The following is a 15,881-nucleotide window of genomic DNA, read 5'->3' as shown; positions in this document are numbered from 1 at the left end:
ATGGGTCTGTTTTCTGGCCTACAGGGGGAGGGGGTTAAATTGCATCATCTTTAGGATGACTTTCCAACCTAGAAATCTGTGATGAAAACTCTTTTTAAATCCCTTCTTTCATAGCTGTGGAAAACAGGATTTGAACCTCTAGGTCATTTTGCTTTTCTGTGGCTAGTTTTTGTTGAAGGACCTGTCAAAAGATTTCCCTCTTTCGCCCATCTTAGAAGTGACATTTCTCGAGTGAAAGCTTGCATGGTTTTACAACATGGTGATTTATATTTTAATCAGCACACTGGAAGCTCATTATCTGTCAGATAAGAGTCTGGTCATTTGATCTGCTCAGGTTGGTCCCTTGGTGTCTTTGCCACACTTCTCCTGATAAGGGAGTTATTGATAGCCTTCGTGGCTTTAATTATTTAATCATTATTGATGAGCATTAAAAGTTCCCCAGAAGGACAGCCGACAGCCTGTCTTTATAACACCCTCTTCTCCGTTCTTGTCCTTACCCTTCCAAGAACTCTTTTCTTTTCCCAGAAAGAAAAAACTGCCTAACAGGTATCTCAAGGAGGCATAGATCATAGCCAGAATCCTAACACCTCAAAAATATTTGAGAATCCCATGTACCTCTGTCTCTTCCTAACCTACAGAGAGTTATAGTTGCCACACTTAGCAAGGGAAATATAAGATACCCAGTAAAATTTGAGATAAAGCATGAAATTTTAATATAATATGCTCCATGCAATATGCTCAAAAAGTATTTGGTGTTTGTCTGCATTGCATTTTAATGGACATCGTATATTTTATTTGGCAACGCTAGAGAGAGTATATACCCTAACAATATCCTAAGTTCACCTAATGTTTTGAAATCTAACTTCCTTTGAGACTTGCTCCTAATTTAAACCTAGAATGAAATGTTTGTAACAACTGAGACTTTATTTGTATAAATTTTAACAACTACACACAGCTCCTTCTTGTTTTCAGAACATAATAGAAATAAGACTTTCCTTGAAAAACCTAAGCTAGATATTTTCCTGTTTTGTAGTTTTTTATTAGCTATTTCAAAGACACACATAAGCAAAGACAGTGATACAATGCATTGCCCACACTTTATTTATACCCTATCCAGTTTTTTTTTTCTTTTCTTTTTTTGTTGGGATGTCAGTGTTTCTACTGCCATTCCCTAAGTCAGTGATTTTGACCTTCACCTGTGCCTTATCTTCTCCTGGAGAGCTTTTTACATTCACAGCCCCTGCTTGCCTCCCACACCAATTAAGCTGGAATCCCTGGCAGGAGATCCAGACACCAGTCCTGCCCCCGTGATTCCAGTGAGCGGCCAGGGCTGAGAACTAGTTCCCTAAATGAGAATGGTGGAATCAAAGAAGTAGTATTACTGCTGAATCGTGTCCTTATATTTCAAACTCATCTTCAAAATTACTTCAAATTATTTGTGGTTTTTTATGTCTTGTTCATGTGTGTTTCTCTGTCTCTCGTAGGTTTTAAACCAGTGGTCCTCTACTCGTTAAAATCATCATAGGATGCTTTTTAAAGAAAAAGCCTGGGCTCCCCTCCTGGAGGTTGGGCTCTAATTCGTCTGGTATGGAGCCCAGGATTTCTGGGTTTTGAAAGCACCTGAGGAGATTCTGAGTTTAGGCAGAATTGAAAGCCAGTATTTTTTAATATGTCAAATACCAATCTAGCTGATCATCTGAGTCTCCCAGGGTACTTTTAACTTTTTATTTATTTATTTATTTATTTATGGAAGAAAACACATTTATGTATTTATTCATTTCTACTTACAAGTTGGGTCACAGACATCAAGTAGACACAGCAGTGCCTGGCAATTCCTTGTCAGTCTCTGGTCTAACTTCTCTTCCCTCAGACCTCCAACCATCTCTCTTTCCTTCTCACTTTCTTTCTTATTTTTTTTAAATTAAGATTTCTTTCTTTTTTTTTTTTAAAGAATTTATTTATTTGACACAAGTAGGCGGAGCAGCAGGCAGAGATAGAGGGGGAAGCAGGCTCCCTGCTGAGCAGAGAGCCCTATGTGGGACTCAATCTCAGGACTCTGAGATCATGACCTGACCCAAAGGCAGAGGCTTAACGCCCTGAGCCACCCAGGTGCCCCAACATTTATTTCTTCATTTGAGAGAGAGAGAGCAGTGGGGAGGAGCAGAGGGAGAGGGAGAGAGAATTTCAAGCAGACTCCCTGCCGAGTGCCCCTGAGATCATGACCTGAGTAGAAATCAAGAGTCCGATGCTTAACCAACTGAGCCACCCAGGCGCCCCTACTTCTCACTTCCAATACAATTCACAAAAGAGAAACAAGTCATCTTTCCAGCACCACGTCCACCAGCCTAAGTGCATTTGTGTCCACATACTATGCCTTCCCACTGTGGACAGAGAGGAGCTGTCCTTGTCCTCCCCAAGGTCAGGTCCTGGGATGGAGCCCTGCGTTGGGCGCCACGCTCAGCTGGGAGTCAGCTTCGCCCTCTACCTCCACCCCTCCCCCGAACCTGCACTTTCTTTCTCTCTCAAATAAATAAAATATTAAAAAAAAGAAATATCTTGTTTCTTCTGCTGTGTTTCAATGTAAACACCTTTTCTGTTGCTCCCAACCCTTTAGAGAAGGCCGTCCCATGTGCATACAGCAACGCATGCCCACACCCACATGAACCGAATGAACACTGTCCAGACCCCGCCCCTGGAAATGCTATTTCAGGAGGTTCAAAGTGAGGCCCTGACATCAGTGCTTTATACGCTCTCCAGGCCACTGTGCCAAGTGGCCAGGTTTGGCCCCACCGATTGTAGATGACACAACATCACAATCCATCCCATTGATGTCTGGGCAATTGATGTTGGGGAACATGACATCAATGGCAAAACTGGGTTTTTGCAACAGGGAATAAAAGAAAATCTGACTCTTATTAGGCCTCCCTCAGATCTACTTATCCTTTTCTCTTTAAGTGACTCTATGAAGGAAGATACAACCTTTCTGAAATAGGACATTAGAAGACCAAGGAGAGGGCGCCTGGGTGGCTCAGTGGGTTAAGCCGCTGCCTTCGGCTCAGGTCATGATCTCAGGGTCCTGGGATCGAGTCCCGCATCGGGCTCTTTGCTCAGCAGGGAGCCTGCTTCCCTCTCTCTCTCTCTATGCCTGCCTCTCTGACTACTTGTGATTTCTCTCTGTCAAATAAATAAATAAAATCTTTAAAATAAAATAAAATAAAATAAAAAAGACCAAGGAGATGTACAGAGGAAATGAATAACAATACATTTTAAAGCAGGCTTACTCTCCTATCCTATAAAAACCAGAGAGGAAGCATGAGCTACAGAACAGTCATGAGCTCCAACCCAAAGATATCATTCATTCATCAAATACTGATTGCCAACTAAGAGACAGGGACTGAGCTAGGTCCTTAAAGCTCAGGGTATGGTATGACCTCAGGAATCACAGTCTAGAAGAGACCAATAATTACCATCAGTGGGAGGAAAAATGTGAAATTACCTAGGTAGTAAGTATAGACCCAGTCCTTAGGGGATTAGAGAAACAGGAGACAAAACCAGGCTTTTGAAAGATATAATAATCAGGGGTATAGAGAGAATGGAAGGAAGAGTGAGGGGGAAATAGCATTTCTTATCAGAGTGAATGAAACTGTAGGCATGGACACCACGGCTTAAAGCAGCATGCATGGTATGTTGCCTGAAATATGGGTGGTTCTACAACACTGTTGTGTAATGTTCTGGAAGAATTGGGGCAGGTGGAAGGCAGGCAGGTCGCCTTGCCCTATGTATGGTCAGACTCCACTCACATACATCAGCCTGTTGTTCTTGGGTATTATGGTGAGTTCTTAGACTGGCCATAAAAAGTTAGCTGAGAGATGGGTAACCAGCCTTGCTAGTCTAAAACTGAAGACATAACAGGGTGCCTGGGTGGCTCAGTGGGTTAAACCTCTGCCTTCGGCTCAGGTCATGGTCTCAGGGTCCTGGGATCAAGCCCGGCATTGGGTTCTCTGCTCAGCAGGGAGCCCACTTCCCCCTCTCTCTCTGCCCGCCTCTCTGCCCGCTTGTGATCTCTGTCAAATAAATAAAATCTTTAAAAGAAATAAAAGGAAATACAAGACATGTGATCTCTATTTGTCAGATGCTGCTGTAAAATCCTCTTTCTCCAGACTAATCTGCTCATATCTTCCTTCTTGGTACTTGCCTGGATTTATGGTTAGGCTTCCTTTTTATTCTATACACTGGAATTTTTAACCTCCTGGGACATAGGCACTTGTTTTTGTGTGTTGTGTCTGGTTGATCACACGACCCTGAGTTCGCTGTGAGTGTAATTTCAGTTTGGTGAGGAACTTTTCACCCCGCAGGGATTACATGGAGCAACGTCAGTAATCTCCCACATCCCTCTGGTTCCCACGCAGACACTTATTAGCTCAGCTAGCCGCCATCTCCTCTGCTCTTACCTTCCTTCAGGTGAGAACACTGGCTGTAGTTGTCGTGCACTGAATTTTTATTATAAGGTCTATAGTTCAAATACACAGACAAATACAAAGAATCATGTAACCAACTCCCATTCACTTACTGCAAAGCTTAATCAGGTCTAATCTTTTTTCTCTATTTGCACCAGTTTTTACAAACTAAAACATTGTAGATATTGTAAGTTAAAGCTTGTCTCCTCTCGGTCTGATTCGCCTTCTTTCTGAAGGAACCACCACCCTGATCCAGTGTTTCTCATTATCATTCATGGTTTTATAGATTTATTACATATATGTGTCATAAAGAACATATAGCATTGCTTTATACATTTTTAAGCTTTGTTTAAATTACTGCATCCTTGAAGTATCCATCTGAGCCTTGCATTTTTATTGAAAATTAAGTTTTTGAGATTTACTGATGATGACACAAGTAGATTTAGGTTGCTTTTTAAAACTTCTTTATAGGGGCAGCTGTGTGGCTCAGTCGTTAAGTGTCTGCCTTTGGCTCAGGTCATGATCCCAGGGTCCTGGGATCGAGCCCTGCATCAGGCTCCCTGCTCAGTGGGAAGCCTGCTTCTTCTGCTTCTCCCCTACTTGTGTTCCCTCTCTCGCTGTCTCTCTCTCTGTCAAATAAATAACATCTTTAAATTAAAAACCTACTTTATAGCATGCAATATATCACTCTATCAAAATTTATTTTTTATTGTGTACAGGTAGACATTTGAGGGTTTTTTTCCCCCCAATTTTGCAATGTAATAAAGCCATAGTGAACATCTTTGCACACATTTTCATGTGCACAAATGTACTGGGTTTTTATTCCTTGATCATTTACTTATATTAATAGTATTTACTATGCAGCATATATATACATGTGTATTTTAATATTGCACTGACATTTTCAACTTTTGACCTTTCACTGGTCATCGGGAATTTTCCTCCTGGAGATGTTCTGAACCGTGGAATAATTTGAGTAGTCAAATGTGAGTATGGCATTGGAGAGGAGGATAATATACCTTCAGGAAACTTGGGGTCTGTTTAAGGACTGATCTTGCCCCTTGTCCTGATTCCTTGACATGTAAATGGTCAGTGTCAGCCCGAGTCACTATTCCCCTCATATGGACTGAAAGCCAGCTGCCTGCAGAATTTAGCCACTGAATTTAATGCGAGTATTGTTAAAAGCACGCACATTACCACTTATTGCCGTGGGAGGAAAGAAGTCACAAGTGGTGTTTTTTTTTTTTTTTCAATTGACTTTAACTTCATTTGATTTATTAGTGGTAGCTAGCTACTGAGCTGTATGACAGGTGCTCTGGGACGTCCAGGGATGGAGAAGTCCTTCAAGAAACTCACAGTTCCCCAAAGAAGAGATGCTTAGGAATCTGTCAGGTTTTGGCATCTGAAGTAGGCTCTTTGTTTTCTCCTTTAGTGACACTCAGGAAATGCTTGTCTCCTGCTGTTGATGCATCATCTCCCAGTACTATGGATCATGCTGAAGAAAATGAAATCCTCGCAGCAAGCCAGAGGTACTATGTGGAAAGGCCTATCTTTAGTCACCCAGTCCTCCAGGAAAGACTGCACAAGAAGGACAAGATTTCGGATTCCATCGGGGATAAGCTGAAACAGGCGTTCACGTATGTTGTGTTTTAACCAACTTCTTTCCATCATTCAGTTATGACAGAAGCGAGGTATCAAGAATATCTGGTGCGGTGGGGAAAAAAAAATAGCACTTAGGATTTGCAGACTGTCCACATGGTAACTCAAGGATGGGTACTTGATTGAATCCCGGCTTCATTATATATTTCACCCTATTTATTAAATTCTGATTATACTTGCCTCCATTTAACAGTTTATCTAAACACCCTGCTTTCCTTAACTCCACCACCTTCGAAATACCCATCTCTTCCCTTCGTCTCTCAGGAATGTTCAACCACTCTGTCTTTTTTTCCACCCTGACTTCTACCCCATTTGGCAGCATCCTGAATTTAAGTCCCAATTCAGGCTGTCAGGGACACTCAGTGTCCTAGGACTCTTCGCTTTGGAGGTGTTGACATAGCCATTCGCAGGCCTGGGAATGGTAATACGTGTGTGCCAACGTGTCTCTTGAGAGCTCCCAGGATCAGGTTGGACTGCTGCCTCTGGACCCTTGGGACCACATGTCCACGGTCTTTGTTCACCTAGCTTCATAGGAACCCTCTGCTCTAGGTGTGATCATCAGGAGAGTTTTAAAATCTATTCACCGGAGTCAAACTGAGTTTTAACCCTAGTCCCAACCACCTGCCAACCATTTGCTTGTGTTTCCTGCTCTATAAAATGGGGATAGTCGTGGTACTTACATCATAGAGTTACTGGGGGTTAAAATCTATTAATATATGCAAAGTCCAAGGCATGTGGCAAGCAGTACACAAGTGTAGCTATTATTAATATCTTAATTTTCTAAACAAGGAGATACATCTAATCTGATTTGTTTCACTGAGATTCATGGCTTTTGCCACAGTTGACCCAGATCTGCTTCCAATATCTTTCTTCAGCTGATGATCAGATACTTTTGTAAAGACATGATATAAAGTACCGTGCATACTGCAAGAATGCATTGTCTTTTGAATAGAACAAATTGCTTCCTTGTCACCCAGAGAACTTGGGGCTATCCTGGTGGTGATGGAACCCATCGGTCCATCTCTTATTCAGTAACGTCTCTGATGACTGACATAGACTGGCAAAGGACTGGCCAGGGCCCAGAACATAGTCTACATATCAAAATTAATTGAACTACATGGGGATTAAATGCAAGGCCTGGGTTCTATTAGCATGATGTTCCACCTAATAAGACAACCAGACACAGAATCCACTACTGGACACCAGTGACAAATGGTGTCTCGTTTGTTTGTTTGTTTTTTTAAGATTTTATTTATTTTTATTTGAGAGAGAGAGGGAGAGAGAATGTGAGAGGGTTGAAGGTTAAAGGGAGAAGCAGACTCCCTATGGAGCTGGGAGCCCGTGGCCGGATGCGATCCCAGGACTCTGGGATCACGATCTGAGCCGAAGACAGTAGCTTAACTAACTGAGCCACCCAGGAGCCTCAACAAATGGTGTTTTGAGTTTACCTAATCAAAGACCCTAAAGCATTGAATACATATCCATAAAGCTCAAGTACTTATATAAATTTCCTTCATTTTATAAGGACAGGGAAGACTAAATGGGCATGCTGGTCAGTGGTTCCACATTCACAAACTTACTAAGTGAGTAAGTAATTCCCCCACTTTGTTTGTACACCAACATAGAAAGCACATTGGGATTTCATCTGCTAAAATAATAACCTCCAGGATATCTCAATTATTTTGAAGCTAAATTTTTCTTATCTTTCATGGTGAATTGTAGAGCATCATTATGGAGCCAGTTCAGGTATTGCCATTTAAAAAAAAAAAAAAGGAGGGGTGGTTACAAGCAGAGATCTTCCTGTTTCTGATCTCTGCAGAGTGGAGAGATTGTTCTTAGCACAGAATGTGAATTTGTACGTATTGCTCCAGGATATAGGGAAGGGAAAATGCCTTGGTGTGAATTCTATAGAAGTGTTCCTCATTTGATCTCTGGGGGTTTTGTTTTGTTTTGTTTTGTTTTTGTCCTCCCAGATGTACTCCTAAGAAGATACGAAATATCATTTATATGTTCCTGCCCATAACAAAATGGTTACCAGCATATAAGTTCAAAGAGTATGTGTTGGGTGACCTGGTCTCAGGCATAAGCACGGGGGTCCTTCAGCTTCCTCAAGGTTAGTAGGTCTATATATTTCTTTGTGTTGTTTCCCTTGCCACCATCTCTTCAAGCAGTTGTTGACCTTTTTTCCTGTTTTCTTTCATCATGGTTGCAAATTCATACTTTTTATCATATCATGCTAGTAACCTTTACCAATCTAAAGGAATGCTTCAGAAACATTTGACCCTTAAAAAGCCCAGAGACAGCAGTAGTAGACTATGATGATATTAGTTTGTAGATCACTATATTTCTAGGAACTGGCTGGGCATGGCCTAACTTCTTGCTAAGTTAATCAGTCACTTAATGAATGTGTTGTCATTGTTAAGTCCATACTCTAATTACAATGGACAAGGATATGTTGAATTCCTCTACATATGTGTGATTTTATGTGTGATATAAGAATTTAAGAAAATGCTCATTCATTTATTCATCTGTTCATACATGTTTATCAAGCATCTGCCCAGCCCTCCCTATCCTTATGGAATTAACTATCCAATCAAGCAGAAAGGTATGAAGCAAATAAAAGCACATTTAACTGTATTTAACTACATTTAACTACAAACAATGTCAAACACAATGAAGGAAAATACAGATTACCAGAAGATAATAATAGGGGAACCAAACTTAAATAGATATGTCACAGAAACTTCTAAGAGAGATTTGAGCTGAGCCCTGAAGGATGAGCGGGGGCAGGTAAGGAACGAGAGGAAGCACAACTGAGGCAGAGGGCATAGCATGTGTGTGAAGACACTTAGCAGGAAAATAGTTCATATTTAAAGACATAGTTTGAAAAATTCACAGAGAAGCAACTTGCCACGCAGGTTAGGGGCCGTTGGCCAGCAAGGTGGGCAGTGCTAGGTCTACAGAGCCTTGTTGGCCACTTTTTTTATTCCACTCTGAGTGCACTGAAAGCTATCACCATGCTTTCATTCAGGATTTCTTTCTCTCTAAGAGGTCGCCAGGACTGCTGTTGGGAGGTGGGGTGGGGTGGGAGGGCTTGGTGGGAGGGCTACCAGAATACAAGCAGGGAGACCAATTAGAGGTGACAGGACTCATTATAGGGAAAAGGTGATAATGGCTTGAACAGCCTCTAGATCAGTAGGGCAAGAATCTGTTCCGTTCTCCAGTTTCCTAAAAATTAATTACAAAATGATCAATTTGTTTAAAAAAAAATCACTTTCCCTCATAATCAATTAACTGCATTTTTAATTTTCCAAGTGACTGATTTACCAGATCTTTTAAACAAAAGCCTTATACCGGGTTTAGGATGGTTTTTCCCATCCATTTTGGCACCAACACCCCAAGGGCACAGAAGAGGTGGGGACAGAGGGGGACACCCAGAGGTTCAGCCTCTGAAATGGGAAACAAGTGAAACCGTCAATGAGTCAAGTGGGACAGAAAAAGCGGCAGGGAGCAACTCCACTGAACCTGTGTAAACTAATACCTCACCGAAATCCACAGGTGCGTGCCTAATTGGGTTAAAATGCCATTCCACAGATTTATGTTTGACCTGTTAGCCATCTTCCGTCTTGAACTAGGGTGGTGGTGGCAGAAAGGGAAAGAGTTATAAAGATGCACACTATATTTTATGGTGAAATCAGCCATATTGGCTGTTGGATTGATTAAGGGGGGAATGGGGAAGAAAGGCATGTTGAGACCTGTTTTAAGGTTTCTGGGCTGATGAGTTGGACGTGGGGACACGGAGGAGGGAGGATGGTCAAGAATGACTCTCGGATTTCTGGTTCTCACCTCCAAGGGTTGGAGGTGTCAGTTGCAGACATAATAAAGACTACAGGAGGAATGGCTTTGAAGGCTAAGTTTGAACATGTTAAATTTGAAATTCTTGTGAAATAGACAAATGGAGATCGCATGTTTATACTTAAAATATGATGGGCTAAAGAGAGCTGTGGGCTAGAGATGTCAGTGTGGGGATCTTTGACATACGGGAACATTTAAGGCATGGAAGGTGCGAAAGAGAGCCAGGATCAAGCTTTGCCCAACATTAAAGACCAAATAAAGAAGGAGGAACCAGCAGAAGAGACCGAAAAAGAAGCATCTGGAAAGGGGGAAGGATAACCAGGAACCTGTGGTATTACAGAAAGGAGGAAGGAGTGATCCAGTAGGTTGAACACTAACAGGTGTAAGTCATCCCACAATCAAATTCATATGAAAAAGGCATTTTTCTGCCCATCACTAGTCAATGAAGATAGATAAATAGGAAAAACAAAATGTAGCAAAGACAGAGATCCAAGAGATAGTAAATTGATTTCTTGTGGTTGGTAAATTATTAGTAAAAAGACTTTTTTAAGCATTGAATTAATAGATTCATGAATTTTAGTTGAATTCTCTAATTTATTTAAAATCGCTATAAAATGACGGTAATAGAGAAGAAAATGGTGTAAACTAGCAAGGACAAGAAAATGGGAGAGCACACACCGCGGAGTAGGAAAAAAAAATGGCAAGTGATGGATGAGTAACAACTGAATTATCAGAGTGGGGAAAGCGGGTATTTGAGTGTCTGCCTTGTGGAAACGTTGGGAAATTGGCGGCTCCAAGGATTGTCAAAAGTGAGAGTCAGGCAGATGGCTAGAAGCGAGAGGATTGGTTGAAACTCTGTATAATAAGTAGCAAGTACTGGACACCCAAGTCCCCACTGACACCATTCAGTGGATGGCAGTGAAAACAGTGAAAGACGTCAGGAGCAATGAAGTCTGCATGTTGACCTGTGCACTAACTAACAAGGGCTCTTCCTTGCCCTGCACATCTCCAAAGAGCCTGCAAGAACTTATAGCCCAAGGCAAATGACAACCCACCCCTAGAGAAAAAACGCCAAAGTGACAACTGCGGGGTTCCCCAACCAAGATACTGGCTGGTCCCCCAGTTGCCATATAGTAGAGTTCATCAGTAAATAAAGAGGCTGATGCACACGAACCTTCAAGGAAGAAAAAAACCAAATAGAAAGAAGGACCTCGTTGGGCATATAAATAATGGAGAGGGCAAAATAAAATCTGTTTGCTCTGTAATATTCTCAGCAGGTTATGAAAACATATTGAATCCGTGAGATAAGAACAGGATGTGATTTTATTTTTTTTATTTTTTTATTTTTTTTAAAGATTTTATTTATTTATTTGACAGAGAGAGATCACAAGTAGACGGAGAGGCAGGCAGAGGGAGAGAGAGAGAGAGAGAGAGAGAGGGAGAGAGAGAGAAGCAGGCCCCCTGCTGAGCAGAGAGCCCGATGCGGGACTCGATCCCAGGACCCTGAGATCATGACCTGAGCCGAAGGCAGCGGCTTAACCCACTGAGCCACCCAGGCACCCCCAGGATGTGATTTTAAAGACTTTATTTACTTGGAGAGAGTGTGTGAGCAGGAGAAAGGGCAGATGCAGAGGAGCCCACTGAGCCACCCAGGTGCCCTGAGATGCAATTTTAAAAGGAGCCTTCAGAGAACAAGAAAAAGCTCATAGAAATTAAAAATATGATAGCTGGAACAAAACACTCCATCACAGGGTTGGAAGCTAGAGGAAATCCGGAAATGGAAGAAATAGGTGAGTACGTGAGCAGTAAGAAAGGTGAGACGGGGACACCAGACGATCAGTCCTGGTGTTCTGTTGTGTATCTACTTGCAGTTCTAGAAAGATGGAGTTAAACTAAAGGGAAGAGACTATTAAAGAATATTTTCAGAATTGAAATACATGAGTTTTCAGACTGCAAGAAGCGACAAAGTACCCAGCAGAAGAAATAAAAAAGAGGCACACCATAATAAAATATCAGAATGCCAGGGATAAAGAAAAGATCTCAAAACCTCTTAGGGGAAAAAAAGTTACATAAGTATGATATAACTAAGTGGAAGCTGAGAAAATAGGAACTCAGTAGCTATTTAACATCTGAAACTGATAAACAGAATAATAATGCCAACACATTATTTAGAGCAGGGTTTCTCAGCCCTGCACCCTGCCAGGACAGCTCCCATCCTCAGACAGTCAGGATAATAAAAAATGTCTCCAAATAATGATACTGTTATTCTGAAAATAAATAAATTAAAAAAAAAAATGTCTCCTGACATTGCCAGATGTCCCTGGGGCGGGGTTAGGGGGAAAAATCCTCTCGGTTGAGAACTGTTGATTTAGAGATAAATGGTAGAAAAACAGCTGAACAAGTTGGAGGTGAGTGCCTTTGGGGAGCAGAACCTGGGGGTAAGGCAGGAGAGAGCGCACTTTTCTTTGGAGCTTTTTTTAAAGTACTGTTTGACTTTTTAAACTATGGGCATGCATTGATTCCTTTTAAATAAAAATTTAAAAATAGAAATTTAAAAGAAAACCATGAAAATGACCATATTATTATATATGAACTAGGGATGCTTCCCCACTGTTCTGTGGCTAAAATTTTTTTCTTCACAACATGACAACACATTAAGTGAATTTTCTAGTTGTCCCAGCTGAGCCCCCTGAGCCGAGAACAAGGGTGTTTATTGTCTCCACCTTCTGAAGAGGATGCCAGACTATCTGTGCAAAACTATGAGTGAACAACACCAAACCATGTCTTTAGTGCATCACTTCAACCGGATGTATTTGGGGACCAGGGAGATGACAGTAAATTTGGAGTGAGAATTTTCTAGAGAGAGGAGAAAGCACTATACATGTCCCCTCCACTTAAAGTCAAGGTAGAAGTGACTCCAAGAGAACCATTCAGAGGGCTAGACACATGTCCTCTGGAGTTTTGGGGAATTGTTGCTGACTAATTCTTGCAAGAAAAAAAATTCACAAATAAAAGGGTGTAAACTGCCCACCTACACAGGCAGAATGGAAAGCCCTCCAGTGAGCGTGGCCTGAACTTCCGAAGTTTCTCGGGGTAAAGGTGCCAAGCTTTCCCATCAGATAAATGAGTGCTCTGGAAGGTAACAAAGCTCGGCTCATTTGAAAGGTACCTGTCCAAGAGGACTGCCTACGGAGGAGAGGAGCGTATGTCCGTGGAGGGAACCTGGAAGAGGTGTAGGAACTGGAAACTGGGAGTTCCTTATTGAATAGGGATCCCCAACAAACCCACAAAAACACCCCGTTAGAGAAATAGCCGGCATTTTGCCTTCAACAAAGATTATAGCTACACCAATCGAGTAGGACTTTCTGCCCTTATTTAGGTTGGGAAAGAGTAAAACAGGAAAAAAGAAAAAAGTCCACCCTTTGGCAAAGAGGAGATGACAGGGAGAATGGTCTCAGCCTGAGTTTAGGATTGGGATGCAAGGGTGGGCAGGTTAAGACCCATCTGTTTAACTTGGCTCTCACTGCTTCCCCTAAAGCACCAAAAGATGAGCACATAGAACCCTCCGCTTTCTAACGATCTCTCCATTTCTGCTGGTTTCCATCCCACAGGGTTAGCCTTTGCAATGCTGGCTGCTGTGCCTCCCGTGTTTGGCCTGTACTCTTCATTTTATCCTGTTATCATGTATTGTTTTTTTGGAACCTCCAGACACGTATCCATAGGTAAAAGCTTAGAGCTGATGTTTTAGTGCCATTCCTTTTGGATTTCCGAACTTTGCAGTGTGCCAAAGAGATCGCATGTCTGTTACCAGAACATCCGCTTCCTCAATACTTTTTACTGGACACCCACTAGGGGCTTTATAAAAATAGACTCCCCCCAGATTTCCAGAATGAATAGCTTTCTTATAATCTTGGCATAACGGAGGGGAGGGACCATTTTTCTTGTGTAAAAAGAGCAATTGTTGAAATCTGGGAAAGAAGTACTTTAGTTCATAATATGGTTTGCTTGTATCTGGTTTTTCTTTTCTTTTATTAGTGTTACTGCATGTTCCTAGTTACTATGCATGTGTCGCATTTTCATCCTGTTTGAGGCTCTGAGTTATACATGACTTTTTCCCGGTGTATTTAGGGTGAGCCTTACATGGACTTCATTATAGCCTTGGTGCCGCACGAGGCTGCCACCAACACATACAGACACGGTTTCCGATGTCTGGTGCTGGGTAACGCATACCCCCCAAACGTTGCAGCTTCAGATGTTTGCTTGGTTACTTCGCACAGTTCCTGTGGGTCAGGATTTGGGAAGCGCTCAACTTGAGCCATTCTTGCTCAGGCTTTGTCAGGTAGTTGAGAGTCAGAGGGGGAGCTGGAGCAGCTACTCTCTCTCTCCCCTCCTTCCCCTCCATCCTTCTCTCCACTGGGTCCTAATTGGGCTTGCTCACACTCAGCCACAGTACACGCAAGTGTTGCATCTGTCAGATGGAAGCCACCTTCACCCTTTGTCATGTAGTCTCAGAAGCCACGTGGTATCACTTTTGCTGCATTCTTTGGGTGACTAGCATGTCACAAGCCCACCCAGATTCAAGGAGAGAGGAATCAGACTACCTCTCCATGGGCGGATGTCCAGGTCCTAGAAGAGTCCATGGGATGGAAGGTATTATCGTGGCCATTTTTAGAGAATACAATCTGTACATACACAGCTCACACATAACCCAGGGGCAGAAGGCTGACAGAGAGCAGGGCAATTTTATCAACCTCACCTGTGACTCCTTGAAAACCGGCAACAACCACGGGAGATTCGCTGGAAATGATTGCCTCAACTAATGCTTCATTATTTCAGGTCCATTTGCTGTGATTAGCCTGATGATTGGCGGCGTGGCAGTCCGATTAGTACCAGATGATATCGTCATCCCAGGAGGAGTAAATGCAACCAACGGCACGGAAGCAAGAGATGCCTTGAGGGTGAAAGTCGCCATGTCTGTGACCTTACTTTCGGGAATCATCCAGGTAATATTCACAGATGGAGAAGTGAGCTCTCATTTGTCCATTTCATAAATCTCTATTGAGCCTTCGTGGCTGGTCTACATGGTGGGCAGGGTCCAGCCGGCAGAGGTCCAGGGCTCAGGGTTCAGCGCACCCAGGAACACCAGTCCCGCTGCACACCTTCCTGAAGTGCGTATTTATTAGGAGCTAGCAAGCCTCAGCTGGGCCCTTTAGAGATTCCAAAAGCAAGAAAAGTTTAAAGCAGATTTGATTAGTAATGCGAAGAAGGCCTCTCTTACCCACTTGGAGGGAAGAGGAGGTGACATTGACTCAGCTTGCGCCCAGTTCTGAGGAACAGGGAAAGTACAAGTGTGCCCCGTGCTCCATGAGGCTCCAAGCGGCCCCCAAACTTCCATTGTTTTCTCTAACCCGTGTTTCACCTGTGACCTGCTTAACTGCTGCAGAGGCAAGACTGTAGTGTTAGAAAGTGGTCTGGAAACAACTTTTGTGTGTTTTCTGTTGGTTTTTCACCTCCTGCTCTGTCACGTGACTTCTTTGTTTCTTTGTCATTTAAAAAAAAAAAGTTTTGCCTAGGTGTCTGTAGGTTCGGATTTGTGGCCATCTATCTCACCGAGCCCCTGGTCCGGGGCTTTACCACAGCGGCAGCTGTGCACGTCTTCACCTCCATGTTGAAGTACCTGTTTGGAGTGAAAACAAAGCGGTACAGTGGGATCTTTTCAGTGGTGTATGTAAGTAAGCTGCTTCCTGACTTCCTGGTACTCATTCTGCCTTCTTATTTTCCTCTCTTCTCTTCTGTACCTTTAAGACTCACTTTTCTAAGAATTAAAATGGAAAAGATCTCATTATTCTAAGACTTTTCTGAGAACCCTACAAGGGGAATTGAACCTTAAAGTCCTGTTTTATTAATAGG

The 15,881-nt window shown here is 42.5% G+C and overlaps 1 protein-coding gene across 2 annotated transcripts in view; it reads left to right on the top strand.

The window, feature by feature from the left end:
* SLC26A5 (solute carrier family 26 member 5) overlaps nt 1–15,881 on the top strand; it is a 60,731-nt gene that overhangs the window by 19,373 nt on the left and 25,477 nt on the right. The window contains exons 3-7 of one of the 2 annotated variants that reach the window (XM_032304171.1): nt 5,890–6,094; nt 8,090–8,229; nt 13,583–13,693; nt 14,808–14,974; nt 15,535–15,699. In XM_032304171.1, coding sequence (XP_032160062.1) covers nt 5,943–6,094; nt 8,090–8,229; nt 13,583–13,693; nt 14,808–14,974; nt 15,535–15,699 — 735 coding nt within the window. In that variant the 5' untranslated portion in view covers nt 5,890–5,942. The remainder of the gene's footprint in view (nt 1–5,889; nt 6,095–8,089; nt 8,230–13,582; nt 13,694–14,807; nt 14,975–15,534; nt 15,700–15,881) is intronic. The other variant, XM_032304172.1, reaches the window with a different exon arrangement.

The sequence above is a fragment of the Mustela erminea genome, chromosome 11 (assembly GCF_009829155.1).
Source record: "Mustela erminea isolate mMusErm1 chromosome 11, mMusErm1.Pri, whole genome shotgun sequence".
Taxonomy (NCBI): Eukaryota; Metazoa; Chordata; class Mammalia; order Carnivora; family Mustelidae; genus Mustela; species Mustela erminea.
The sequence above is the reverse complement of the archived record's forward strand: the minus strand, read 5'-3'. Positions and strand labels throughout refer to the sequence as shown.